Raw genomic sequence first — 27,844 nt, 5'->3', positions numbered from 1 at the left:
GCCCAAAGGCTCAGGGAGCCCAGCTTAGGTCCAGCAGGGCCTGGGTCAGGTTAGAGACCTGGCCGCCCCTATGCTTGCGGACTTACCTACGATGTGGGGCTGGGGGGGATCTGCCGCACTTGTTGAGTCTTTGGGCGAAGGAACCTGCGAGGGAAAGCAGGGATGTAATCTTGTAACCCCCAATCCCCTACACAGGAACTGGACACAGAGAAACAGAAAGGGGCGTATCAGCGAATTTAGGACACCTTTCCTGGATCTGGTACAGGGTCCTCCAACCTGTCCCCTTGTCCCTCTGTCCCATTTGACAATAGCCACCAACCTTTAGGATGCTCACCCCGAGGGAACCACCCTGGAGCCAGCCCACATGTGTCAAAATCCTGACTCTGTCACAAGCTGTGTGACCTCGGCCAAGTCACTGTGCCTGCGTGCCTCAGTTTCTTCAGATGCACAATAGGGATGATAATAGCACTTAATTCCGAATTTTTTTTTTTTCTTTTATAGAGATGTGGTCTCCCTCTCTGTCATCCATGCTGGAGTACAGTGGCATGACCATAGTTCACTGTAGGCCTGAACTCCTGGGCTCAAGTGATCTTCCCACCTCAGTTTCCCAAGTAGCTGGGTCTAAAGGTGGACACCACTATGCCCAGCTAATTTAATTTTTTTAACTTTTTTATTTTTGAGATGGAGTTTTTCTCTTGTTGCTCAGGCTGGGGTTCAGTGGCATGATCTTGACTCACTATAGCCGCCGCCTCCTGGGTTCAAGCGATTCTCCTGCCTCAGCCTCCCGAGTACCTGGGACTACAGGCACCTGCCACAACGCCCGGTTAATTTTTTGTATTTTTAGTAGAGAGAGGGTTTTGCTATGTTGGCCTGGCTGGTCTCAAACTCCTGGCCTCAGGTGATCCGCCTGCCTTGGCCTCCCAAAGCACTAGGATTATGGGCATGAACGTAACTTTGGGTGGTTGTAAAATGTGTAGAACAGTCCCTGGCAAATAATAAGTGCTCAGTGCTTGTGAATTACAAGAAGAAAAATAACTTCACATATACAGAATATCCCAGGAAGGAGACCTAGAAGCAAATGACAGCTTTACCTCTGTGGAGGACAGGGTGGGAAGGAATGCCTTTTTGTATCTTTAAAATTCTATAACCTGAACATAATTCAAAACACTAGACGATTTTTTTTTTTTTTTTTTTTTGTTTTTTTTTGAGACAGAGTTCTGCTCTTGTTGCCCAGGCTGGAGTGCAATGGCGTGATTCAGCTCACACAATCTCCACCTCCTGGGTTCAAGCGATTTCCTGCTCAGTCTCCGAGTAGTGGGATTTACAGGCATGCGCCACCACCCGGCTAATTGTGTATTTTTAGTAGAGATGGGGTTTCTCCATGTTGCTCAGGCTGTTCTTAAACTCCTGACCTCAGGTGATCTGCCTGCCTCGGCCTCCCAAAGTGCTGGGATTACAGGCCTGAGCCACCGCACCCCAACAAATTTTTTTTTTTTTTTTTTTTTTTTTGAGACGGGTCTTGCTCTGCCACCCAGGCTGGAGTGCAGTGGCCGGATCTCAGCTCACTGCAAGCTCCGCCTCCCGGGTTCACGCCATTCTCCTGCTCAGCCTCCCGAGTAGCTGGGACTACAGGCACCCGCCTCATCGCCCGGCTAGTTTTTTGTTTTTTAAGTAGAGACAGGGTTTCACCGTATTAGCCAGGATGGTCTCGATCTCCGACCTCGTGATCCACCCGTCTCGGCTCCCAGTGCTGGTATTACAGGCTTGAGCCACCGCGCCCGGCCCCCCCAAATTTTATTTTAACAAAATACGGCCGGCGCGGTGGCTCAAGCCTGTAATTCCAGCACTTGAGGCCGACGGGGGATCACGAGGTCAGGAGATCGAGACCATCCTGGCCACGGTGAAACCCCGTCTCTACTAAAAAATACAAAACTAGCCGGTGGCGGGCGCTGTGTCCATACTCCGGAGGCTGAGGCAGGAGAATGGCGTACCCGGGAGGCGGAGCTTGCAGCGAGCTGAGATCCGGCCACTGCACTCCAGCCCTGCGACAGAGTGAGACTCCGTCTCAAAAAAAAAAAAAAAAAAAAAAAAAAAAAAAAAAAAAAACAAATACAGCTTTTGAACCAAAACAGTGGACAGCGTTAGAACATATATCATTCATCCTTTCAAGTTAAAAAAATTGAGATGGGCAGGTCGGGCACGGTGGCTCACATCTGTAATCCCAGCACTTTGAGAGGCCGAGGCTGGTGGATCACTTGAGGGCAGGAGTTCGAGACCAGCCTGGCCAACATGGTGAAACCCCAACTCTACTAAAAATACAAAAATTAGCTGGGAGTGGTGGCACACGCCTGTAGTCCCTGCTACACGGGAGGCTGAGGAATGAGAATTGCTTGAACCTGGGAGGTGGAGGTTGTAGTGAGCCAAGACTGTGCCACTGCACTCCAGCATGGGTGACAGAACAAGGCTCTGTCTCAAAAAAAAAAAAAAAAAAATTGAGATGGATCAGTGACTTCTAGTTGTTTAAGTGACATTTGCAAAAGGCAAGGTACATGTATATAATCCCCTGCTACTAAAGAAACTTTTTTTTTTTTGAGATGGAGTTTTACTCTTATTGCTCAGACTGGAGTGCAATGGCACGACATTGGCTCACTGCAACCTCCACCTCCTGGGTTCAAGCGATTCTCCTGCCTCAGCCTCACAAGTAGCTGGGATTACAGGCATGCGCCACCATGCCTGGATAATTCTTTTTGTATTTTTAGTAGAGACGGGGTTTCTCCATATTGGTCAGAACTCCCAACCTCAGGTGATCTGCCTGCCTCAGCCTCCCAAAGTGCTGGGATTACAGGCGTGAGCCACTGTGCCTGGCCAAGAAACTTCTTTTTTTAAACAGACAAGATCTTGCTCCGTCGCCCAGTCTGGTGTACAGTGGTATGATCACGGCTCACCACAGCCTTGACTTCCTGAGTTTAAGCCATCCTCCTGCCTCAGCCTCCTGAGTAGCTGGGGCTACAGGTGTGCACCACCACTCCCAGCTAATTTTCGTATTTTTTTTTTGGTAGAGATGGGGTCTTGGCATGTTGCCCAGGCTGGTCTCAAACTTCTGGGCTCAAGCAATCCATCTGCGTCAGCCTCCCAAAGTGCTGGGATTATAGGCATGAGCCACTGTGCCTGGCTGTATTTTACTCCATGAGATGGGGGTGAAGGATATTTAAATACAAAGGATATAGGGCCGGGCGCGGTGGCTCAAGCCTGTAATCCCAGCACTTTGGGAGGCCGAGACGGGCGGATCACTAGGTCAGGAGATCAAGACCATCCTGGCTAACACAGTGAAACCCCGTCTCTACTAAAAAATACAAAAAAACTAGCCGGGCAAGGTGGCGGGCGCCTGTAGTCCCAGCTACTCGGGAGGCTGAGGCAGGAGAATGGAGTGAACCCGGGAGGCGGAGCTTGCAGTGAGCTGAGATCCGGCCACTGCACTCCAGCCTGGGCGACAGAGCAAGACTCCATCTCAAAAAAAAAAAAAAATAAAAATAAAAAGGATATAGATGCAAAAAAAAAAAAAAGAGAGAGAGAAAGAGATCTGCAAATGTACAGAACCTCTCTGGAAGGAGACATGGAAATAAATAGCCACCTCTGGGGAAGGAGACGGGGGTGGGGAGGGTGCGGGGCCTGGGTAGAAGCAGAGGACTCATCACCGTGTGCTTTTACATGCTGTTTGGCTTTTTAGTGCATTGCTTTGCAAAATGAAGAAATGAACTAAAAACAACCCTTCCTCCCACATTTTACTGCTGGTCTTAAGGCAAGGCGTCTCTCACCTGGACCCACAACCCTGGTCCCCTAGCCCCTCTCCCCACCCAATATCATCCACACAGCCGCCAGGAGACACGTTTCCAATTGCAGATTCTTCCAGAAGCATGATTCCAACCCCATCCCTCTTTTTTTTTTTTTTTTTTGAGATGGAGTCTCGCTCTATCGCCCAGGCTGGAGTGCAGTGGCGCTATCTTGGCGTACTGCAAACTCCACCTCCCAGGTTCATGCCATTCTTCTGCCTCAGCCTCCCAAGTAGCCTCCCAAGTAGCTGGGACTTGGGAGGCTACCACGCCTGGCCAATTTTTTTGTATTTTTAGTAGGGACAGGGTTTCACTGTGTTAGCCAGGATGGTCTTGCTCTCCTGACTTCATGATCCGCCCGCCTCGGCCTCCCAAAGTGCTGGGATTACAGGCGTGAGCCACTGCACGCAGACCATCCCTCTTCTTAAATCCCCGCCCCTCGCCCCTGGCATGGCTCTCCCCACCAACCAGGAGGTTTGAGATCAAGCTCTTTAATCAGGTGCCCCCACTCACTGCACCCCATTCCCGGTACATACTGCTCCCACTGCCCAGAGTCCTCTGCTCTCTTTACCTCCCCCAGGAAGCCCTACCTGCCCACTCAGAGCTCCCACAGCACCCCAGGCTTCTCCATCTCAGAACCACTGGCTCTTAAGGAAACTGTTATCCATCCAGGACCAGAGGACAAGTGCTGTGAGGGGCTCTCTTTGGATCCCTTGTGTGATCTGGCATGAGTGGGGGCTCCCAGGACACTGAGATGGGGGTGTTACTCTACTCAGTCATTCAACAAGCCGCTACCAAGTGTCAGCTTTGCACCAAATCCTGTGCTCAGCCTTGGGAGACAGGAGGGAGACTGAGTCATGATGAATAAGGATCCAAGCCCAGCATTGTGAAGGGGTGGTGCCTTGGCCAGGGAGGTCAGGAAGGGCATCCTGATTAGGAATAGTGGAGCTGAGACCGGAATAACATGAAGTCCACGGGGAACAGTGTTCCTGGCAGAAGGAACAGAGAATGCAAAGGCCTGTGGTGGGAATTAGCACAGAAAAGAAGGAAGATGTCTAGAATGTAGCAAGTGTTGGGAGAAGGATGGGAGGGTGCTATGGTCTGAATGTTTATGGCTCCCTGAAATTCATGTTGCAATGTATCTCCAATGCAATAGGATTAAGAGGTCAGGCCTTTGAGAAGAGAGGCAATTAGATCATAAGGGCTCTGCTCTCATGAATGAGATTAGTCCCCTTATAAAAGAGGTCTGGGCCGGGCGTGGTGGCTCATGCCTGTAATCCCAGCACTTTGGGAGGCTGAGGTGGGCAGATCATGAGGTCAGGAGATCGAGACCAGCCTGGCCAACATGGTGAAACCCTGTCTCTACTAAAAATACAAAAATTGGCCGGGCGCGGTGGCTCAAGCCTGTAATCCCAGCACTTTGGGAGGCCGAGACGGGTGGATCACGAGGTCAGGAGATCAAGACCATCCTGGCTAACACAGTGAAACCCCGTCTCTACTAAAAATACAAAAAAAAAAAAAACTAGCCGGGCGAGGTGGCGGGCGCCTGTAGTCCCAGCTACTCGGGAGGCTGAGGCAGGAGAATGGCGTAAACCCGGGAGGCGGAGCTTGCAGTGAGCTGAGATCCGGCCACTGCACTCCAGTCCGGGCGACAGAGCGAGACTCCGCCTCAAAAAAAAAAAAAAAAAAAAAATACAAAAATTAGCTGGGCATGGTGGTGCATGCCTGTAGTCCCAGCTACTTGGGAGGCTGAGGCAGGAGAATTACTTGAACCAGGGAGTCAGAGTTGCAGTGAGCCAAGATGGCACCACAGCACTCCAGCCTGGCAACAGAGCGAGACTCCATCTCAAAAAAGAAAACAAAGTCTGAGGGGCCAGGCTCGGTGGCTCAGGCCTGCAATCCCAGCACTTTGGGAGGCTAAGGCGGGTGGATCGCTTGAGCTCACGAGTTTGAGCCCAGCCTGGGCAACATGGTGGAACCCCATCTCTACAAGAAATACAAAAAGTAGCTGGGTGTGGTGCGCACGACTATGGTCCCAGCTACTCAGGAGGCTGAGGTGAAAGGATGGCTTCAGCCCGGGAGGTGGAATTTGCAGTGAGCCAAGATAGTGCCACTGCGCTCCAGCCTGGGCAACAGAGCCAGACCTTGTCTCAAAAAAAAATAGAGGTCTGAGGGGCTTGTTTGCCTCTTATACTATGTGAGGACACAGCAAGAAGGTGTCATCCTTGAAGCAGAGAGCAAACCCTGACCAGACCTAGATCTGGTGACACCTTGATCTTGAACTTCCCAGTCTCTAGAACTGTCAGCAATAAATTTTTGTTGTTCATAAATGACCCAAGCTAACAGATTTTGTTAGAGCAGCCTGAAAGGACTGAAACAGAGGTTACTCAAGCTGTGCCAGCAGTAAGGACCATGGGAACCTCCCAGAGGACTCAGCCAGAGAATCAGAACTTAATTCACGGCCAGGCACGGTGCCTCATGCCTGTAATCCCAGCACTTTGGGAGGCCAAGGCAGGAGGACTGCTTGAGCCCAGGAGTTCAAGACCAGCCTGGGCAATATAGTGAGACCCTGTCTCTGTAAAAAATACAGTTTTTTCAATTAGCCAGGCGTGGTGGTGTGTGACTGGAGTCCCACCTACTCAGGAGGCTGAGATGGAAAGATCGCTTGAGCCTGGGAGGCAGAGGCTGCAGTGAGCCGAGTTAGTACCACTGCACTCCAGCCTGGGCAACAGAGCAAGACCCTGTCTCAAAAAAGAACTTGATTCACCACAATCACTAGAGTGAGAGAAGGGGAGCCCAGAGGAGGAATGGTGGGAGCCTGACCTGGGGTGGCAGCTGAGGCTGTGGACAAGGGCGGATACCTGGTAGACGGTGACCCTGGCACTAAGGTCAGGCTCCATGTGCCTCAGGCCAAACGTGGCCAGCTCCACAGGGTCCTGGGACAGGTCCCGGGGCACTGGGAAGGGGTTGATGTTCATGAATCGAGGGAACCACAGCTTCAGGCGCAGCAACTTGAGCATGGGGTAGCTTTTGCGTCCAAATATCTGAATCAGCAGGAACTCCGTCTCCTTGTTGGGCATCACACCTGTGCTGGGCAGATGCAGGCAGAACCTCAGAGACGGAGGGGGACGGAGGGAAGGGGAGAGAAGAGAACACTGAAGTCAGGGAATTGATCACAGACAGGGAGAAAAGAATCAGAGAGAATTAGAAAGTAAAAGGTTCATGCCTGTAATCCCAGCACACTGAGAGGCCAAGGGGAGAGGATCACTTGAGCCCAGGAGTTTGAGACCCGCCTGGGCAACACAGCGAGACCCTACTTCTAAAAGAAAGATAGAAAGAGAGGAAGGAAGGAAGGGATGGAGGGAGGGAGAGAGGGAGGAAGGGAGGGTGAGAGGGAGGGAGGGAGGGGAGTAAGGAAGGAAGGCAGGAAGGAAGGAAGGAAGGAAAAAGGAAAAGTCAGAGGAAAGAAAGAAAGAGAGATGAGTGATGAAAAGAGGGACTGGGAGAGGGAGGGGAGCCAGAGAGACAGAGACGGAGCCATGGAGGAAGGAGGGGCTGAGATCCAGGAGAGGTGCTGCCAGCTATCAGTGTAGCCCACTCCCCACCCCGCGCTAGCCTCCTGGCCTCACCGTGGCTCTCCATCTGCTCCAGGACGGCAATCCCACACTCCTGCTGCCGAGGGTAGTGGACGAAGATGCGCTGGATGATGTTGCGAGGCCGGAAGACCTCTTTGGGGAAGATGTCGAGCAGCTGGTTGTACACAGCCAGGTCCCGCTCGACGCCATACTCCCGCATCTTGCGCAGGGCCAGGTAGATGAAGTCAACATGGCCCCGCTTACGCACGCTGTGCTCCCCAAATTTCTGCACCGCCTGCAGGAAGCTGGCCTTGTCCCGTTCCTCAGATGGCGCCTGCCCAAACAGGTCCTCATAGGGCACCAGAGCCTTGGTGGGCCTCTGCCGGGGTTCCGGTGGGCTGGAAACCAGGGACTGTTCAGAGCTATGGGCGGCTGCGCTGCAGTGGAGGCCCTGAGGGAGCTGGTGAGGGACCTGGGGAGGAGGAGAACTGCTGGAATCTGACACCTCCCAGTGTCTATGGGGGCGCCAGGCTGGCTTTCCTGGGAGAGGTCCCAGTGGCCTCCCTGAGGACTTGGAGGTATGGAACTGTAGTTACAAACCCAAGATTTGAGGCCATTACAAAGTGCAATAAAACACAATGCTGGCACAGTAGGGAGGGAACAGGTACTGTTAGCCATGGCTATGGGGAGCTGGTAAAAACTGCCACGGAGGCAACTTGGTAATATTCACAGTGATGACACACACATGCCCAATTTTTTTTTTTTTTTTTTTTTTTTTTTTTTTGAGATAGGGTCTGGCTCTGTGGCCTAGGCTGGAATGTAGTCGTGATACTAGGGCTTACTGCAGCTTTGAACTCCTGGGCTCAAGCAATTCTCCCCCTCTGGCTGTCCAGTAGCTGGAACTACAGGTGTACACCACCGCACCTGGCTAATTTTTCCATTTTCAGCAGAGATGGCAGTTGCGCTGTTTTGCCCAGGCTGGTCTTGAACACCTGGCTTCAACTGATCATCCCGTCTCCACCTCCCAAAGTGTTGGGATTACAGACATGAGCCACTGTGCCTGGTGGCCCTTTTTGCTTTTAATTTTTCTTTTTTTTTTTCTTTTTTTCTTTTTTTATTTTTATTTTTATTTTTTTTGAGACGGAGTCTGGCTCTGTCTCCCAGGCTGGAGTACAGTGGCCGGATCTCAGCTCACTGCAAGCTCCGCCTCCCGGGTTTATGCCATTCTCCTGCCTCAGCCTCCCAAGTAGCTGGGACTACAGGCGCCCGCCACCTCGCCCGGCTAGTTTTTTGTATCTTTTAGTAGAGACGGGGTTTCACCGTGTTAGCCAGGATGGTCTCGATCTCCTGACCTTGTGATCCGCCCGTCTCAGCCTCCCAAAGTGCTGGGATTACAGGCTTGAGCCACCGCACCCGGCCGTTCTTTTTTTTTTTAGACAGAGTCTCATTCCGTCACCCATGCTGAAGTGCAGTGGTATGACCTCAGCTCACGGCAACCTCCGCCTCCCATGTTCAAGCGATTCTCATGCCTTTGCCTCACAAGTAAGCTGGACTACAGACGTGTTCCACCACACCCTGCTAATTTTTGTATATTTAGTAAAGATGGTTTCATCATGTTGGCCAGGCTCAAGTGATCCACTCACTCAACTCCAGGCCTCAAGTGATCCACTTGCCTTGGCCAAGTCTTTTTTTTTTTTTTTTTTTTTTTTTGAGACAGAGTCTTGTTCTGTTGCCCAGGCTGGAGTGCAGTGGCGCGATCTCGACTCACTGCAAGCTCCGCCTCCCGGGTTCACACCATTCTCCTGCCTCAGCCTCCCGAGTGGCTGGAACTACAGGCGTCCGCCACCACGCCTGGCGAATTTTTTTGTATTTTTAGTAGAGATGGGGTTTCACCATGTTAGGATGGTCTCGATCTCCTGACCTCGTGATTCGCCCACCTTGGCCTCCCAAAGTGCTGGGATTACAGGCGTGAGCCACTGCACCTGACCTAGCCTTCCCAAGTCTTGCGATTATAGGCATGAGCCACCGCGCCCAGCCCCCTTCTTTTTCTTTTTTTTTCTTGAGATAGAGTTTCACTCTTATCACCCAGGCTGGAGTGCAGTGGCGCCATCTCAGCTCGCTGCAACCTCTGCCTTCTGGGTTCAAGCGAATCTCCTGCCTCAGCCTCCCAAGTAGCTAGGATTACAGGTGTCTGCCACCATGCCCAGCTGATTTTTGTGTTGTGTTTGTTTGTTTGTTTTTCCTGAGACAGAGTCTCACTCTGTTGTCAGGCTAGAGTGCAGTGGCACGATCTCGGCTCACTACAACCTCTGACTCACTGGTTCAAGCGATTCTTCTGTCTCAGCCTCCGAAGTAGCTGGGATTACAGGCACATGCCACCACGCCCAGCTAATTTTTTGTATTTTTAGTAGAGACGTGGTTTCACATGTTGGCCAGGCTGGTCTTGAACTTCTGACCTCATGATCCGCTCACCTCGGCCTCCCAAAGTGCTGGGATTACAGATGTGAGCCACCGCGCCTGGCCTAATTTTTGTATTTTTAGTAGAGACGGGGTTTCACCATGTTGGCCAGGATGGTCTCGAATTCCTGACCTAAGGTGATCCACGCACTGCGGCCTCCCAAAGCGCTAGGACCCTTTTTCCTTTAAGAGATGGAGTCTAGCTATGTTGCCCAGGCGAGGAGTGCAGTGGCTATTCACAGGCATGAGTCAACTGGTCAGCACAGGAGTTTTGACCTGCTGTTTCCAACCTGGGTCAGTTCACACTTCCTTAGGCAACGTGGTGGTCCTCCAAGTTCCAGGAGGTCACAATATTCATGAAAAACTTAGTGCAGGACACTCCATCAGCATAGTGCACAACAGCCCAGAACTCCTGGGCTCAAGTGATCCTCCCACCTCAGCCTCCAGAGTAGCCAAACTCTGGTTCTAGATGACACAGTAACAAATTTCTTATTTTAAATTGAATTTTTAAATTAGAAGGGTTACATATAAGGCATCTAAAAAATATACAGCTAGTTAGCAAGGCTGTACTGTGCTTTGATTGCACCACTGCATTGCAGCCTGGGCAACATAGTGAGACTCCATCTCTCTATGGAAAAAATAAAAAAATAAGCTGGGCATGGTGGTGTATACCTGTAGTCCCCGCTACTCAGGAGGCTGAAGCGGGAGGATTGCTTGAGCCCAGGAGTTCCAGGCTGCAGTGAACTACGATTGTGTCACCGCACTCCAGCCTGAATGAGAGAGTGAAACCTTATCTCTAAAAAATAAGTGAATGTGTGTGTGTTTACACAGACACACACACACACACACACATATATATATAGCTAACAAGTTAAGAGCCAATATTAGTCCAGGCTTGGTGGCTCACACTTATAATCCTAGCACTTTGGGAGGCTGAGGTGGGCAGATCACCTGAGGTCAGGAGTTCGAGACCAGCCTGGGCAATCTGCTGAAACCTCATCTCTACAAAAAACTACAAAAATTAGCCAGGCATGGTGGTATATGTATGTAGTCCCAGCTACTGTGGAGGCTGAAGTAGGCAGATCAACTGAGACAGGGAGGTTGACGTTGCAGTGAGCCAAGATCACGCCACTGCACTCCAGCCTGGGCGACAGAGTGAGATCCTGTCTCAAAAGAGACAATATTTACTGAGTATTCTTCCACTGTAGACACAGTTGAGCACTTTATAAATGTAAGGCCCTAGGTGGGGGGTACTCTTACTGCGCTCATTTTACAGATGAGAAAAACCAAGGCTCAGGAAGACGAAGTGGGATGCACAATGTTACACAGCTGCAAAGCACGCAAGCTGAGAATGGAGTCAGTGTCCTTAGTCCCCCTACTCTGCGGTTCCCAACAGCCATCCCATATCCTTCTTTGATAAGGCAATGTTAAAAAAAACAAAAAACGGGCCGGGCGCGGTGGCTCAAGCCTGTAATCCCAGCACTTTGGGAGGCCGAGAAGGGCAGATCACGAGGTCAGGAGATCGAGACCATCCTGGCTAACACAGTGAAACCCCGTCTCTACTAAAAAATACAAAAAAACTAGCCGGGCGAGGTGGCGGGCGCCTGTAGTCCCAGCTACTCGGGAGGCTGAGGCAGGAGAATGGCATGAACCCGGGAGGCGGAGCTTGCAGTGAGCAGAGATCCGGCCACTGCACTCCAGCCTGGGCGGCAGAGCAAGACTCCGTCTCAAAAAACAAAACAAAAAAAAAAGGCATTCATTTAAAGTAAAATTTCAGGCTGGGTGCAGTGGCTTGTGCCTATAATCCCAGCACTTTGAGAGGTGGGTGGATCACTTGAGGTCAGGAGTTCGAGACCAGCCTGGCCAACGTGGTGAAACCCTATCTCTATCAAAAATACAAAAATGAGCCGGGCGTGGTGCTGCGCACCTGTAATCCCAGCTAAGGCTGAGGCAGGAAAATCACTTGAACCCGGGAGGCAGAGGTTGCAATGAGCTGAGATCGCACCACTGCACTCCAGCCTGGGTGACAGAGGGAGACTCCATCTCAAAAAAAAACCCTGAAATTTCAGTCAATTAATACTATAGGTGGTGTAGTATTATACCACTCTGGGGTAAAGATCAGAAAGGAAGCTCTAAAATGCCTAGCGAGGGGGAACACTGCAAGGGAGGTAATGTAAATGAAATGCATAGCACGGGGCCGGGCACAGAGTAAGCGCTCAGTACGGGAACTAGTAATATTCCCACCATCGTCGTTATTGCTATCTATGGCTGTCAGTCTGCTTTCGCCATCTGGTCACTATGGATACGGGAAGGAAATTCAGTTTTCTGCCCCATCTCCACAAGCAGATGCAGGAGGACCTGCCCACAGTCACCACACAAATCCACCGAGCTCATACATCCTTATTTTCAAAGTCAATCCCCTCACCCACGTGGACACTAGCATCTCTTAAATTAGGGTCTAGGCACAGTGGCTCACACCTGTAATCCTAGCACTTTGGGAAGCCAGAGTGGAAGGACTGAGGGCCCAGAGGTTCAAGACCAGTCTGGACAACACAGCAAGACCACATGTTTAAAAAAATTAGCAGCCGGGTATGGTGGCTCATGTCTGTAATCCCAGCACTTTGGGAAGCTGAGGCGGGCGAATCACCTGAGATCAGCAGTTTGAGACCAGCCTGGCCAACACGGTGAAACCCTGTCTCCACTAAAATTACAAAAATTAGCTGGGCGTGGTGACACATGCCTGTAATCGCAGCTACTCAGGAGGCTGAGGCAGGAGAATCACTTGAACCCAGGAGGCAGAGGTTGCAGTGTGCCAAGACCGCGCCACTATACTCCAGCCTTGGCGACAAGAGCAAAACTCCATCTCAAAAAAAAAAAAAAAAAAAATAGCTGGGCGTGGTGGCTCAAATCTGTGGTCCCAGCTACTCAGGGGGCTGAGGTGGGAGGCTCATTTGAGCCCAGGAGTTTGAGGCTGCAGTGAGCCCTGATTCCAGGGCTGGAATGTACTCCAGCCTGGGTGACAGAGCAAGACCTTGTTTCAAAAAAATAAATAAATTAGGGACTTTTGGCCAGGCATGGTGGCTCACGCCTGTAATCCCAGCACTTTGGGAGGCTGATGCAGGTGGATCGCTTGAGCCCAGAGTTCAAGAGCAGCCTGCCCAACATGGTGAAACCCCATCTGTACAAAAATATACAAAAATTAGCTGGGCGTGGCAGTATGTGCCTATAGTCCCCACTACTTGGGAGGATGAGGCGGGGGTATTGCTTGAACCTGGCAGGTCAAGATTACAGTGAGCTGTAATCACACTACTGCACTCCAGCCTCGGCTACAGAGCGAGACACTGTCTCAAAGAACAAACACACGAACACACATACATACGTAAATTAGGGACTTTTAATGGGACCTCAGCACTGATAGGCCAGCCCAGACTCACCAAGCTGACTTCACAGAGTGGATTCTGAAGGGGTTGGGAGCAAATCCCAAGCTTACATCCCTCTACCCAAAAGACTGCCTGGCTGGTGCTTACCTGAGAGATGGAAGTTCCTGTAAGGGTGGCCCCGCAGATGCCTCCCCAGGCCCTACAGAGGCCTCGGGCCAGTAGGGTGGCCTGGACCCAGCTCATGCCTCTCCTTGTCAGACAATCACCTGGCCCAAAGAGAAGATTCAGCATTAGTCTGGCAACTTACCCACTAACAGATGCAAGGGCCCCGCAGGGTTGAGGGCACACTCCAGATTATGTGGTTAACTCACCAGCCCCGATGTTTACCTTACCCAAGAAATGGGCTCAGATGACTCAAAGATTTTGTTCATGGAACAGCACCACCAACTCCGCTGCCCCAGGGGTGTGATCAAAGCTCAGTACAGCCTCCAACTCCTGGGCTCAAGTGATCCTCCAGCCCCAGAGCGTTGAGAAGCTGGGGCTACAGACGCGTGCCACCATGCCCAGCTAATTTGAAAATAGTTTGCAGAGACCCAGGGTCTTGCTGTGTTACCCAGGCTGGTCTTGAACTCCTGGCTTCAAGTGATCCTCCCACCACTGTCTCCCAAAGTGCTGGGATCACGGGTGTGAGCCACCACTCCTAGTCACTACAATCTAATTTTATAAAATGTGTGTCACTCCAACAAGAATCCCTGTATCTGGCCAGGTGCAGTGGCTCAGGCCTATAATTCCAACACTTGGGGAGGCTGAGGCAGGCAGATCACCTGAAGTCGGGAGTTTGAGACCAGCCTGACCAACATGGAGGAACCCCACCGCTACTAAAAATACAAAAAATCAGCCGAGCATGGTGGTGCATGCCTGTAATTCCAGCTACTTGGGAGGCTGAGGTAGGAGAATCGCTTGAACCCGGGAGGCAGAGGTTGCAGTGAGCCGAGATGATGCCATTGCACTCCAGCCTGGGGAAAAACAGCGAAACGCCATCTCCAAAAGAAAGAAAGAAAGAAAGAAACGCTGTACCCATTAGCATTTAATTTCCCTTCACTCCCAACACCAGGAAACCACTCACCCACTGGCTCTACAGATGTCCCTATGCTGGGCTTTCATACAAATGGAATCACAAGTGCTCCTTTATGACTGGTTGCCTTCACTTGACACGCTTTGTTTTGTTTTGGTTTTGGTTTTTTTTGAGATGGAGTCTCGCTGTGTCACCCAGGCTGGAGTGCAGTATCTCTGCTCACTGCAACCTCCGCCTCCCAGGTTCAAGCGATTCCTATGCTTCAGCATCCCGAGTAGCTGGGATTACAGGCACATGCCACCGCGCCCAGCTAATTTTTGTATTTTTAGTAGAGACGGGGTTTATCATGTTGGCCGGGCTGGTCTTGAACTCCTGACCTCAAGTGATCCGCCAGCCTCAGCCTCCCCAAGTGCTGAGATTACAGGCGTGAGCCACCGCGCCTGGCCCACTGACGTGTTTTCAAGGTTCCTGCATCGATTTTTTTTAAAATTTATTTTTTTTAGACAGGATCTTGCTTTGTTTCCCAGGCTGGAGTGCAGTGGCACAATCTTGGCTCACTGCAACCTGCTTCGCAGGCTCATGATTCTCCTGCCTCAGCTTCCTGAGTAGCTGGGACTACAGGTGTATGCCACTGCACCCAGCTAATTTATAGATTTTTTTGTAGAGATGGGGTTTCGCCATGTTGCCAAGCTGGTCTCAAACTCCTGACGTTGTGATCCACCTGCCTCGGCCTCCCAAAGTGCTGCGATTACAGTCGTGAGCCACCACACTCGGCCTTTTTTTTTGTTTTTTGTTTTTTTTTTTGAGATGGAGTTTCGCTCTTGTTGCCCAGGCTGAAGTGCAATGGCACGATCTCGGCTCACCACAACCTCTGCCTCCCGGGTTCAAGCGATTCTCCTGCCTCAGCCTCCTGAGTAGCTGGGACTACAGGTGTATGCCACTGCACCAGCTAATTTATAGATTTTTTTGTAGAGATGGGGTTTCGCCATGTTGCCAAGCTGGTCTCAAACTCCTGACGTTGTGATCCACCTGCCTCGGCCTCCCAAAGTGCTGAGATTACAGTCGTGAGCCACCACACTCGGCCTTTTTTTTTGTTTTTTGTTTTTTTTTTTGAGATGGAGTTTCGCTCTTGTTGCCCAGGCTGAAGTGCAATGGCACGATCTCGGCTCACCACAACCTCTGCCTCCCGGGTTCAAGCGATTCTCCTGCCTCAGCCTCCTGAGTAGCTGGGATTACAGGCATCCACCACCACCCCCAGCTAGTTTTTGTATTTTTAGTAGAGGTGGGGTTTCTCCATGTTGGCCAGGCTGGTCCTGAACTCCCAACCTCAGGTAATCCACCCACCTTGGCCTCCCAAAATGCTAGGATTACAGTCGTGCCCGGCCAATTCCATTCTTTTTGGAATGGCATATAACCAGGTTTTGTAAGGCTATAACCATATTTTATTTATGCATTCATCAATTGATGGACATTTGGAGTTGTTTGCCAAATGTTTTTGACTGTTATAACTACTACTGCCATGAACATTCGTGTAGAAGTTTTATGTGAACATATGTTTATACTTCTCTTGGGTATATACTTAGGAGTGGAACTGCTGAGACATATGGTGACTACATGTTTAACAGTTTGAGGAACTGCCAGACTGTTTTTGGGGATGACTGCACCATTTCATATTCCCATCGACAATGTACAGTTGACCCTTCTTCAACAGAGGTTTGAACACCGTGAGTCCAGTTATATGTGGATTTTTTTTTTCCTCAGTAAAAGTTATGGCTGCATGTGGTGGCTCACGCCTGTAATCCCAGCACTTTGGGAGGTCGAGGCAGGCAGATCACCTGAGGCCAGGAGTTCAAGAGCAGCCTGGCCAACATGGGAGAGACCCCCATCTCTACTAAAAAAAAAAAAAAAAAATACAAAAATTAGCCTGGCATGGGGGCACGCTCCTGCAGTCCCCAGCTACTCAGGAGGCTGAGGCAGGAGAATCGCTTGAACCCAGGAGGCAGAGGCTGCAGGGGGCCGAGATTGTGCCACTGCACTCCAGCCTGGGCAACAGAGCAAGACTCCGTCTGAAAAATAAAAATAAGACCAGGTGTGGTGGCTCACGCCTGTAATCCCAGCACTTTGGGAGGCTAGGCAGGAGAATCACTTGAGGTAAGGAGTTCAAGACCAGCGTGGCCAACGTGGCAAAACCCCATCTCTACTAAAAATACAAAAATTAGCCAGGCTCCTTTTGCGGGTGGCGGCAAGTGTGGAGAGGATGCCGTGAAGACCTCGGGCACACTACAAGAGTACAAGGTGGTGGGTCGCTGCCTGCCCACCCCCAAATGCCATACACCGCCCCTCTACCACATGCAAATCTTTGTGCCTAATCATGTCGTCGCCAAGTCCCGCTCTGATACTTCATATCTCAGTTAAAGAGATGAAGAAGTCTTCAGGGGAGATACTCTACTGTGGGCAGGCGTTTGAGAAGCGCCCCCTGCGGGTGAACAACTTCGGCATCTGGCTGCGCTATGACTCCCGAAGCGGCACCCACAACATGTACCGGGAAAAAGGGAAGCTGACCACCAGGGGCGCTGTCACCCACTGCTACCGAGACGTGGGCGCCTGGCACCGCACCTGGGCCCACTCCATCCAGATCATGAAGGTGGAGGAGATCGCAGCCAGCAAGTGTCACCGGCACAAGACTCCAAGATCAGGTTCCCGCTGTCCCACAGGGTCCTGCGCCTTCAGCACAAGCCACGCGTCACCACCAAGAGGCCCAACACCTTTTTCTAGGTGTAGGGCCCTCGCCCATGTGTGCCCCAGATAAACTCAGGAACGCCCCAGTAAAAAAAAAAAAAAAAAAATTATTCAGACATGGTGGTGCGCGCCTGTAATCGCAACTACTCAGGAGGCTGAGCCGGGAGAATTGCTTGCGCCTGGGAGGCGATGTTACAGTGAGCTGAGATTGCACCACTGCACTCCAGCCTGGGTGACCGTGTGAGACTCTGTTTCAAAAAAACTAATTAAATTTAACTAAAGTTACAACTTTAAACACCGGGGGCTAGTAAAAAAAGAAAGTTACAGCTGAATGTGCCTGCCTCTCCATCAACCTCCTCCACCTCTTCTGCGACGGCCACCCATAAGACAGCAAGACCAACCCCTCCTCTTCTTCCCCCTCCTCCTCAGCTTACTCAATGTGAAGACGATAAAAATGAAAACCTTTATCATGATCCACTTCCACCTAATGAATAGTAAATTAAATGTGTTTTCTCTTCCTGATTTTCTTAATAACATTTTCTTTTTCTTTTTCTTTTTTTTTTTTTTTTTTTTTTTTTTTTTTTTTTTTGAGGCGGAGTCTCGCTCTGTCGCCCAGGCTGGAGTGCAGTGGCCGGATCTCAGCTCACTGCAAGCTCCACCTCCCGGGTTTACGCCATTCTCCTGCCTCAGCCTCCCAGTAGCTGGGACTACAGGCGCCCGCCTCGTCGCCCGGCTAGTTTTTGTATTTTTATAAGACGGGTTTCACCGTGTCAGCCAGGATGGTCTCGATCTCCTGACCTCGTGATCCGCCCCCTCGCCTCCCAAGTGCTGGGATAAGGCTTGAGCCACCGCGCCCGGCAACATTTTCTTTTCTCCAGCTTATTGTAAGACTATAGTAGGCCGGGGCGGTGGCTCAAGCCTGTAATCCCAGCACTTTGGGAGGCCGAGACGGGCGGATCACGAGGTCAGGAGATCAAGACCATCCTGGCTAACACAGTGAAACCCTGTCTCTACTAAAAATACAAAAAACTAGCCGGGCGAGGTGGCAGGCGCCTGTAGTCCCAGCTACTCCGGAGGCTGAGGCAGGGGAATGGCGTAAACCTGGGAGGCGGAGCTTGCAGTGAGCTGAGATCAGGCCACTGCACTCCAGCCCGGGCGACAGAGCAAGACTCCGCCTCAAAAAAAAAAAAAAAAAGGGCGGGCGCGGTGGCTCAAGCCTGTAATCCCAGCACTTTGGGAGGCCGAGACGGCGGATCACGAGGTCAGGAGATCGAGACCATCCTGGCTAACACGGTGAAACCCCATCTCTACTAAAAATACAAAAAACTAGCCGGGCGAGGTGGCAGGCGCCTGTAGTCCCAGCTACTCGGGAGCCTGAGGCAGGAGAATGGCGTAAACCTGGGAGGCGGAGCTTGCAGTGAGCTGAGATCCGGCCACTGCACTCCAGTCCGAGCGACAGAGCGAGACTCCGCCTCAAAAAAAAACAAAAAAAAAACAAAACAAAAAAGATTGTAGTATAATATATATAACATAGGGCCGGGCGCAGTGGCTCACGCCTATAATCCCAGCACTTTGGGAGGCCAAGGCAGGTGGATCACGAGGTCAGGAGATCGAGACCATCCTGGCTAACACGGTGAAACCCCGTCTCTACTAAAAATACAAAAAATTAGCCTGGCGTGGTGGCGGGCGCCTGTAGTACCAGCTACTCGGGAGGCTGAGGCAGGAGAATGGCCTGAACCCGGGAGGCAGAGCTTGCAGTGAGCCGAGATCATGCCACTGCACTCCAGCCTGGGCAACAGGGCAAGACTCTGTCTCAAAAAAAAAAAAAAAAATATATATACACACACACACACACACACACACACACATATATATATTTAAAAATATGTTAATCGCTCTTTCCCTGCCGCCACCAAGTCGCACGGAGGCGGAGGCTTGGGTGAGTTCAAGATTCAGCTTCACCTGTAACCCACCGCCATGGCGAGGAAGGCATTGCTGCTGGAGGTGTAATGGACGTTAATACTGCTTTACAAGAGGTGCTGAAGACCGCCTTCATCCACGATGGCCTAGCATGTGGAATTCGCGAAGCTGCCAAAGCCTTAGGCAAGTGCCAAGCCCATCTTAGCGTGCCTGCATCCAACTATGCATGTTGGATACATAGTTGTATCTATTTATGTCAAGTTGGTGGAGGCCCTTTGTGCTGAATCTAATTAAGGTTGATGACAGCAAGAAACTAGAGGAATGGGTAGGCCTCTGTAAAATTAAGAGAGGGGAAACCCCGTAAAGTGGTTGGTTGCAGTTATATAGTAGTTAAGGACTATGGCAAAGAGTCTCAGGCCAAGGATGTCATCGAAGAGTACTTCAAATGCAAGAAATGAAGAAATAAATCTTTGGCTCACATTTTTAAAATGTTAATCGACTGTTTATGTAATCCCTGAGGCCTCTGGACAACAGTGGGCTATTAGTAGTTAAGATATTTTGTTTTGAGACAGGATCTCACTCTGTTGCCCAGGCTGGAGTACAGTGGTATGATCAAGGCTCACTGCAGACTTGACCTCCCAACTCAAGCAATCCTCCCACCACTGCCTCCTGAGTAACTGGGACTACAGGTGTGTGCCACCACACCCAACTAATTTTTAAAATTTTTATAGAGGCGGGGTTGCCCTTTATTTTCCAGGCTGATCTCAAACTCCTGGGCTCAAGCAATCCTCCCACCTTGGCCTCCCAAAGTGCTGGAATTACAGAGGTGAGCCACTGCACCTGGCTGGATTTTTGGGGAGTCAAAAGTTATATGTAGCCTGGCACGGTGGCTCACGCCTGTAATCCCACCACTTTGGGAAGCCAAGATGGGAGGATCACCTGAGCCTAGGAGTTCAGGACCAGCCTGGGTAACATAGTGAGACCCTATCTCTCCAAAAAGAAAAAAAATTAACCAGGCATGGTGGTGCACGCATATGGTTCCAGCTACTTGGGAGACTGAGGCAGGAGGATCGCTTGAGCCCAGCAGTTCAAGGTTGCAGTGAGCTATAATCACACCACTGCATTCTGGCCTGAGTGACAGAGCAAAATCTCATTTTTTAAAAAACAAAACAAAACAAATTGTGTGGAAGGTCAGCACCCCTAACCATCAAGTTGTTCAAGAGTCAAATGTGGATGAGCTCCAATTTCTCCATATCCTCACCAAAACCTGTTTTGTCTATTTTTCTTTTTTTTTTTTTTTTTGAGATGGAGTCTTGCTCTGTTGCCCAGGCTGGAGTGCAGTGGTGTGATCTCAGCTCACTGAAACCTCCACCTCCCAGGTTCAAGAGATTTTTCTGCCTCAGCCTCTGAGTAGCTGGGACTACAGGCATGCGTCACCACGCCTGGCTAATTTTTTTTCTTTTTTTGAAATGGAGTCTTGCCCTGTTGCCCAGGCTGGAGTGCAATGGCACAATCTCGGCTCGCTGCTACCTCTGCCTCCCGGGTTCAAGCCATTCTCCTGCCCCAGTCTGCCGAGTAGCTGGGATTACAGGCGCCCGCCACCACACCCAGCTAACTTTCTGTATCTTTAGTAGAAATGGGGTTTCTCCATATTGGCCAGGCTGGTCTCAAACTCCTGACATCAAGTGATCCCCTCAACTCAGCCTCCCAAAGTGCTGGGACTGCAGGCGTGAGCCATCGTGCCCAGCTGTTTTGTCTATTTTTTTTTCCAATAGGTTTTTGGGGAATGGGTAGTGGTTACAAGTTTTTTACTGGTGATTTCTGAGATTGTGGTGTACACATCACCTGAGCAGTTGAGCAGTGTATACACTGCACCCAATCTGTAGTCTTTTTTTTTTTTTTTTTTTTTGAGACAGAGTCTCACTCTGTCGCCCAGGCTGGAGTGCAGTGGCACAATCTCAGCTCACTGCAACCTCCGCCTCCTGGGTTAAAGTGATTATCCTGGCTCAGCCTCCTGAGTAGCTGGCATTACAGGCATGCACCACCATGCCTGGCTAATTTTTGTATTTTTAGTAGAGACAGGGTTTTACCAAGTTGATCAGGCTGGTCTTGAACTCCTGACCTCGTGACCCGCCTGCCCTGGCCTCCCAAAGTGCTGGGATTATAGGCATGAGCCACTGTGTACAGCCAAGTTGTAAGAGTTCTTTATATATATATATGTGTGTGTGTGTGTATATATATATATATATATATTTTTTTTTTTTTTTTTTTTTTGAGACATGGTCTTGTTTTGTTGCTCAGGCTGGAGTACAGTGGTGTAATCTCAGCTCACTACAGCCTTGACCTCCCAGACACAAGCGATCCTCCCACATCAGCCTCCTAAGCAGCTGGGATTACAGGGATGAGCCACCACACCCAAGTAATTTTTGTATTTTCTGTACAGATGGGGTCTTTCTTTCTTTCTTTTTTTTTTTTTTTTGAGACAGAGTCTCGCTCTGTCACCCAGGCTGGAGTGCAGTGGCACGATCTCGGCTCACTGCAAGCTCTGCCTCCCAGGTTCACGCTATTCTCCTCCCTCAGCCTCCCAAGTAACTGGGACTACAGGCGCCCGCCACCTCGCCTGGCTAGTTTTTTTGTATTTTTTTAGTAGAGACGGGGTTTCACCGTGTTAGCCAGGATGGTCTCGATCTCCTGACCTCGTGATCAGCCCGTCTCGGCCTCCCAAAGTGCTGGGATTACAGGCTTGAGCCACCGCGCCCGGCCCAGATGGGGTCTTTCTATGTTGCCCAGGCTGGTCTCAAACTCCTGGCCTCAAGCAGTCTTCTCATCTTGGCTTCCCAAAGTGCTGGATTACAGGTGCGAGCCACCACCATGGCCTTTATATATTCTGGATGGACATTATACCCTTATGACTTGCAAATATTTTCCTCCATTCTGAGAGCTGTCTATTCACTTTATCATTTGTAGCATAAAATTTTAAATTTTGATGAAGTCTAACTTATCCTTTTCCTTTTAATAGCTGTGCCTTTTTTTTTTTTTTTTGGTATTATATCTAAAAACAACCATTGCCTAGCCCAAGGTCAAGAGATTTACATCAACGTTTTCTTCTTTTTTTTTTTTTTGAGATGGCGTCTCATTCTGTCACCCAGGCTAGAGTGCAGTGCTGCGATCTCGGCTCACTGCAACCTCCGCCTCCCGGGTTCAAGCAATTCTCCTGTCTCAGCCTCCCGAGTAGCTGGGATTACAGGCACTTACCACTATGCCTGGCTAATTTTTGTATTTTTAGTAGAGACGGGGTTTCACCATGTTGGTCAGGCTCCTGACCTCATGATCCGCCCACCTCAGCCTCCCAAAGTGCTGGGATTACAGGTGTGAGCCACCGCACCCAGCCTACAATGTTTTCTTCTAAGAGTTTTTGTTTTGTTTTGTTTTTGAGACGGAGTTTCGCTCTTGTTGCCCAGGCTGGAGTGCAATGGCGTGATCTTAGCTCATTGTAACCTCTGCCTCCCAGGTTCAGGCGATTCTCTCGCCTCAGCCTCCAAGTAGCTGGGATTATAGGTGCCCACCACCATGCCCAGCTATTTTTTTTTTTCTTTTTTGTATTTTTAGTAGAGACAGGGTTTCACCATGTTAACCAGGCTAGTCTTGAACTCCTGACCTCAGGTGATCCACCCGCCTTGGCATCCCAAATGCTGGGATTACAGGCATGAGCCACTGCACCCGGCCTCTTCTAAGAGTTTTACATTTTTACATTCAGGTCTATGATCCACTTTGAATTAATTATGGTGTATGGTGTGTGGAAGGGGATCGCATAATGTGGACATACAGTTGAATTTGTTAAAGACTATTCTTTCCCTATTTTATTGTCTTGACACCCTCGCTAAAAACCAATTGACCATAAATGTAAAGGTTTATTTCTGGGTTTACAATTCTATTGTATTGATCTACATGTCGACACTTATGCCACTATCACATTGTTTTGTTTTTGTTTTTGAGAGGGAGTGTCGCCCAGACTGGAGTGCAGTGGTGCAAGCTTGGCTCACTGCAACCTCTGAACCAGGTTCAAGTGGTTTTCCTGACTCAGCCTCCCAAGTAGCTGGGATTACAGGCGCCCACCACCACACCCGGCTCATTTTTGTATTTTTAGTGGAGAAGGGGTTTCGCCATGTTGGCCAGGCTGGTCTTGAACTCCTGGACTCAAGGGATCTGTCTACCTCGGCCTCCCAAAATGCTGAGATTACAGGCATGACCTACCATGCCCTGCCTACCACATTGTTTTTGATAACTATAGCTTTGTGGTAAGTTTTGAAATCAGAAAGTCTTCCAACTTTGTTCTTTTTTTTTTTTTTTTTTCAAAATTGTTTTGGCTGTTCTCACTTCCCCACAATTTCATATGAATTTTAGAATCAGCTGTTAATTTCTGCAAAAAAGCCAGCTGGGATCCAAACAGGGATGGTGTTGAATCTGTAGATCAATTTGGGAATTATTGCTATCTACTGATCCATGAACATGGGATGTCTACTTGTTTGGTTCTTCTTTTTTTTTTAGACAGTCTCTGTCGCCCAGGCTGGAGTGCAGTGGCGTGATCTCAGCTCACTGCAACCTCTGTCTCCCTGGGTTCTGCCTGCCTCAGCCTCCAGAGTAGCTGGGATTACAGTCACCTGCTATCATGCCCAGCTAATTTTTTTTTTTTTTTTTTTTTTGTATTTTTAGTAGAGATGGGGTTTCACCATGTTGACCAGATTGGTCTCGAACTCCTGACTTCAGGTGATCCGCCCACCTCAGCCTCCTAAAGTGATGGGATTACAGGCGTGAGGCACCATACCCAGCCATACCCAGAATAGTTCTTTCATTTCTCTCAAAGTTTTGTAGTTTTCAGTGTATTCTGCCATTACTTTTAATGGCAAAAACCGCAATTACTTTTGCACTAAAATAATGTAAGTCTTTTACTTCTTTTGCTAAATTTATTTGGGCCAGGCGCAGTGGCTCATGTCGGTAATCCCAGCACTTTGGGAGGCCCAGGCGGGCAGATCAGCTGAGGTCAGGATTTTGAGACCAGGCTGGCCAATATGGTGAAACCCCATTTCTACTAAAGATAAAAAAAATTAGCTGGGTGTGGTGGCAGGCGCCTGTAATCCCAGTACTCAGGAGGCTGGGGCAGGAGAATGGCTTGAACCCAGGAGGCAGAGGTAGCAGCGAGACAAGATTATGCCATTGCACTCCAGCCTGGGCAGCAGGGCAAGACTCCATCTCCAAAAAAAATATGTATACATTATATACATTTCCTTTATTCCTTTTTTTTTTTTTTTGAGACGGAGTCTCACTCTGTACCCCAGGCTGGAGTGCAGTGGCGCGATCTCGGCTCACTGCAAGCTCTGCCTCCCCGGTTCACGCCATTCTCCTGCCTCAGCCTCCCGAGTAGCTGGGACTACAGGCGCCCGCCACCTCGCCTGGCTAATTTTTTGTATTTTTAGTAGCGACGGGGTTTCACCGTGGTCTCGATCTCCTGACCTTGTGATCCGCCCGCCTCGGCCTCCCAAAGTGCTGGGATTACAGGTGTGAGCCACCGCGCCCGGCCACGCCTAATTTTTGTATTCCTAGTAGAGATGGGATTTCCCCATGTTGGCCAGGCTGGTCTCGAACTCTTTACCTCATGATCCACCCACCTTGGCCTCCCAAAGTGCTGGGATTACAGTTTTGAGAGCAACTGCGCCAGGCCCAAATCTGCATTTTAACGAGTCCCTGGTATCTCCTATGAGCATTAAAGTTTGAGAAGTGTCATCTGTGTGCTGATGGCTCCCCAATGTTCACCTCAATCCCTGGGCCCCAGCCTTTATACCTAACTGCTACTTTGCCATTTCAAACATAATTTGCTCCAAACTGATATCCTTGCTTAAACTTGATCCTCTCTACCCTAGCCAATCGCACCACTACTACTTGTCATTCAGGCTACAAATCTAGGAGTCATTTCTGAGTCCACTATGTCCCTCACTCTTCCATTCAATCCATCAACTAGTCTGGGTGACTACTTCCAAATCCATCCCAAATGCACCTCTTTCTGTCTGAAGCCACCATCTCAATCTATGACTTAGATACCTATCAAGCCTCCCACATCTGCCCTACCCGCCTCCAGTCAGTTCTCCCCACTATGGCCAGAGGGAGCTTTTTTTTTTGCGGGGGAGACAGAGTCTCATTCTGTTGCCCAGGCTGGAGTGCAGTGGCATGATCTCAGCTCAGTGCAACCTCCGCCTCCCCAGTTCAAGTTGATTCTCATGCCTAGGCCTCTCAAGTAGCTGAGACTACAGGTGTGTACCACCACACCCAGCTAATTTTTTGTATTTTAGTAGGGATGGTGTTTCATCATGTTGCCCAGGGTGGTCTTGAACTCCTGAGCTCAAGCAATCCACCCATCTTGGCCTCCCAAAGTGTTAGGATTACAGGCATGAGCCACTGTACCCAGCCAGAGGGAGATTTTAAACTAAACTTAGGTCAAGCGTGGTGGCTCACGCCTGTAATCCCAGCACTTTGGGAGGCCGAGTTGGGTGGATCACGAGGTCAGGAGTTCAAGACCAGCTTGGCTGAGATGGTGAAACCCCATCTCTACTAAAAATACAAAAATTAGCCAAGTGTGGTGGTAGGCGCCTGTAATCCCAGTTGCTCCGGAGGCTGAGGCAGGAGAATCCCTTGAACCTGGGAGGTGGAGGTTGCAATGAGCCGAGATTGTGCCATTGCACTCCAGCCTGGGTGACAGAGCGAGACTCCATCTCTAAATAAATAAACAAACAAACAAACGAAAATTAGTGATTTCTGCCTAAAATCGCTAACGGTACATCACACTTAAAATCAGGGACTGGGCACACTGGCTCATGCCTATAATCCCAACACTTTGGAAGACCAAGGTAGGAGGATCACTTGAGCCCAGGAATTCAAGACCAGCCTGGGCAACATAGCGAGACCTCATCTCCACAAAAAAATTAAAAATTATCCAGGCATGGTGGCGAATGCCTGTCATCTCAGGTACTCAGGAGACTGAGGCTGGAGGATCCTTTAAGGTCAGTAGTTAGAGGTTGCAGTGAACCATGATTGCACTTGTGAATAGCAACTGCACTCTAGCCTGGGCAACATACTGAGATCCTGTTTCTAAAATAAATAGGCAGGGAGCAGTGGCTCATGCCTATAATCCTAGTGCTTTGGAAGGCCAAGTAGGGAGGATCACTGCAGCCCAGGAGTTCAAGACCAGCCTGGACAACATAGCAGGACACGATCTCTACAAAAATTGTTTTAAAAAATTAGCTGGACCTGGTGGTGTGCACCTGTAGTCCCAGCTACTGGGAAAGCTGAGGCAGGAGAATCACTTGAGCCATGGAGTTTGAGGCTGCAGTGAGCTATGATCGCACCACTGCACTCCAGGCTTGGCGAACAAGTGAAATCCTGTCTCTAAAAAATATAAATAAATAAAATCAGACAGGGTCTACCCCTCTCAACTCAACTCCTACCACTGGTAGCTTCAGCTACACTGTTTCTGAAATAAACTAAGTTTAACCCATCTCAGAACCTTTGTATTCGCTTTTCTCTCTGTCTAGAGCTTTCTTCCTCCAGATCTGCCCACAGCTGTCTCTGGTATTTCAATGAAAGGTCTTCTTTGACCACCTCCCATTCCCCATATTTTTCTAAAAGCCCTCATCAACCTATTAATTTTTGTTTGTTTGTTTCTGAGACAAGGTCCTGCTCTGTCCCCCAGGCTGGAGTGCAGTGGCACAATCATGGCTCACTACAGCCTTGACCTCCTGGGCTCAAGCAATTCTCCCACCTCAGCTTTCCGAGTAGCCAGGACTACAGGCGTGCACCACAATGCCCGCATAATTTTTTTGTAGAGAACAGGGCCCTGCTATGTTGCCAAGGCTGGTCTCAAACCCCTAAGCTCAAGCGAAATTCCCGACACCATTAACGCATTTTTAGTAACTTATCAGTATCTGAAATCACCTGTTTCGTTTATTTGTGATTTGTTCAAAGTCTGGTTCCCCCAGGAGATGAGGGATTTTTATCTGTCTTTCTCACTGCTGTGTCTCCAGCACCCAGGACAGTGCCTGGTATACAGTAGATGCCTAACAAGTATCAACCGAACGGAAACAAGCGCTCAATTTCAACAAAACACCTATAAATCTGAACCCCGAGGTACACTGTACGTACAGCAGCTCTGAAACCGGCTGCCAGGATTCTGGGTCTCTTGGGGGAAACAGGCAGACGTAGATTCCAATTCCTGCCCGGTTGCCGACTTGTGGCGTGACCTCTGGCGAGGACTTTAATCTGGGTCAGTTGTTTCATCTGCAAAACCGGAGACTGGGGGCGTGAGGCGGCTGGCACAAGAGGGGCGGCCTTTCCCAGCGCGTCCCCGCCCCCACTACGAAAGGTCACGGTGCCCTGGCCCTGCAGCTGGGTCCCTCCAGGGCTGCCCTCTCGCGCTGCCGGGTCCTGAAGGGTCCGCTTAGAGCCCAGCAGTTCGCGCTCGCCTACCCGCACGCGACCTACCTACTCACGCGGCCAGCCGCGGACTCCAGGCCAGCTCTGTCTTGATGCTGGGCGCCGCCATATTGGCCCAGAGAGCGTCCGGGTCAGGGAGCGCCAGGGACGCAGCTAATCAAGAAAGCCGGTGTAATAGGTCCCGCCCACAACGCGAGGTGCGCCAATAGGAAGGCGGAAGGGCCTTGGACCCGCCTCATAACGAGCTAGGCCCCGCTTCTAATGAGTCAAGTCTCACTCCAGGTCTGGGAACCTCGAAATGGCCTGGGAGGCTGGACTTGGGAGTCTGTGAATCCAGCCGCAGGCCCCCGGGGCTGAAATGAGAAAATGAATTAAAAAAAAAAAAGG

The 27,844-nt window shown here is 50.1% G+C and overlaps 1 protein-coding gene and 2 pseudogenes across 6 annotated transcripts in view; 2 read left to right on the top strand and 1 right to left on the bottom strand.

The window, feature by feature from the left end:
• The window catches only part of ECSIT (ECSIT signaling integrator), a 29,606-nt gene extending 1,970 nt beyond the window's left edge, over positions 1-27,636 (bottom strand). Inside the window, exons 1-6 of one of the 5 annotated variants that reach the window (XM_033197616.1) lie at positions 27,506-27,590; positions 27,167-27,301; positions 13,390-13,508; positions 7,460-7,877; positions 6,692-6,915; positions 87-144 (exon numbers count right to left, since the gene is read on the bottom strand). In XM_033197616.1, coding sequence (XP_033053507.1) covers positions 87-144; positions 6,692-6,915; positions 7,460-7,877; positions 13,390-13,485 — 796 coding nt within the window. In that variant the 5' untranslated portion in view covers positions 13,486-13,508; positions 27,167-27,301; positions 27,506-27,590. Of the gene's footprint in view, positions 1-86; positions 145-6,691; positions 6,916-7,459; positions 7,878-13,389; positions 13,509-27,166; positions 27,302-27,505 lie in introns of all 5 variants that reach the window. The other 4 variants (XM_033197615.1, XM_033197617.1, XM_033197619.1 and 1 more) reach the window with 4 other exon arrangements.
• On the top strand, positions 16,551-17,318 carry LOC117075344 (annotated as a pseudogene).
• LOC117075345 lies at positions 19,006-19,466 on the top strand (annotated as a pseudogene). The gene has a single exon (XR_004433973.1). The product of XR_004433973.1 is annotated as a 40S ribosomal protein S12-like (transcript).
• Positions 27,637-27,844: the final 208 nt, after the last annotated feature.

This window comes from Trachypithecus francoisi, unplaced genomic scaffold (assembly GCF_009764315.1).
Source record: "Trachypithecus francoisi isolate TF-2019V2 unplaced genomic scaffold, Tfra_2.0 Lachesis_group5, whole genome shotgun sequence".
Lineage (NCBI taxonomy): Eukaryota > Metazoa > Chordata > Mammalia > Primates > Cercopithecidae > Trachypithecus > Trachypithecus francoisi.
Note: the sequence above shows the minus strand (reverse complement) of the source record. Positions and strands in the feature narration are given on the sequence as shown.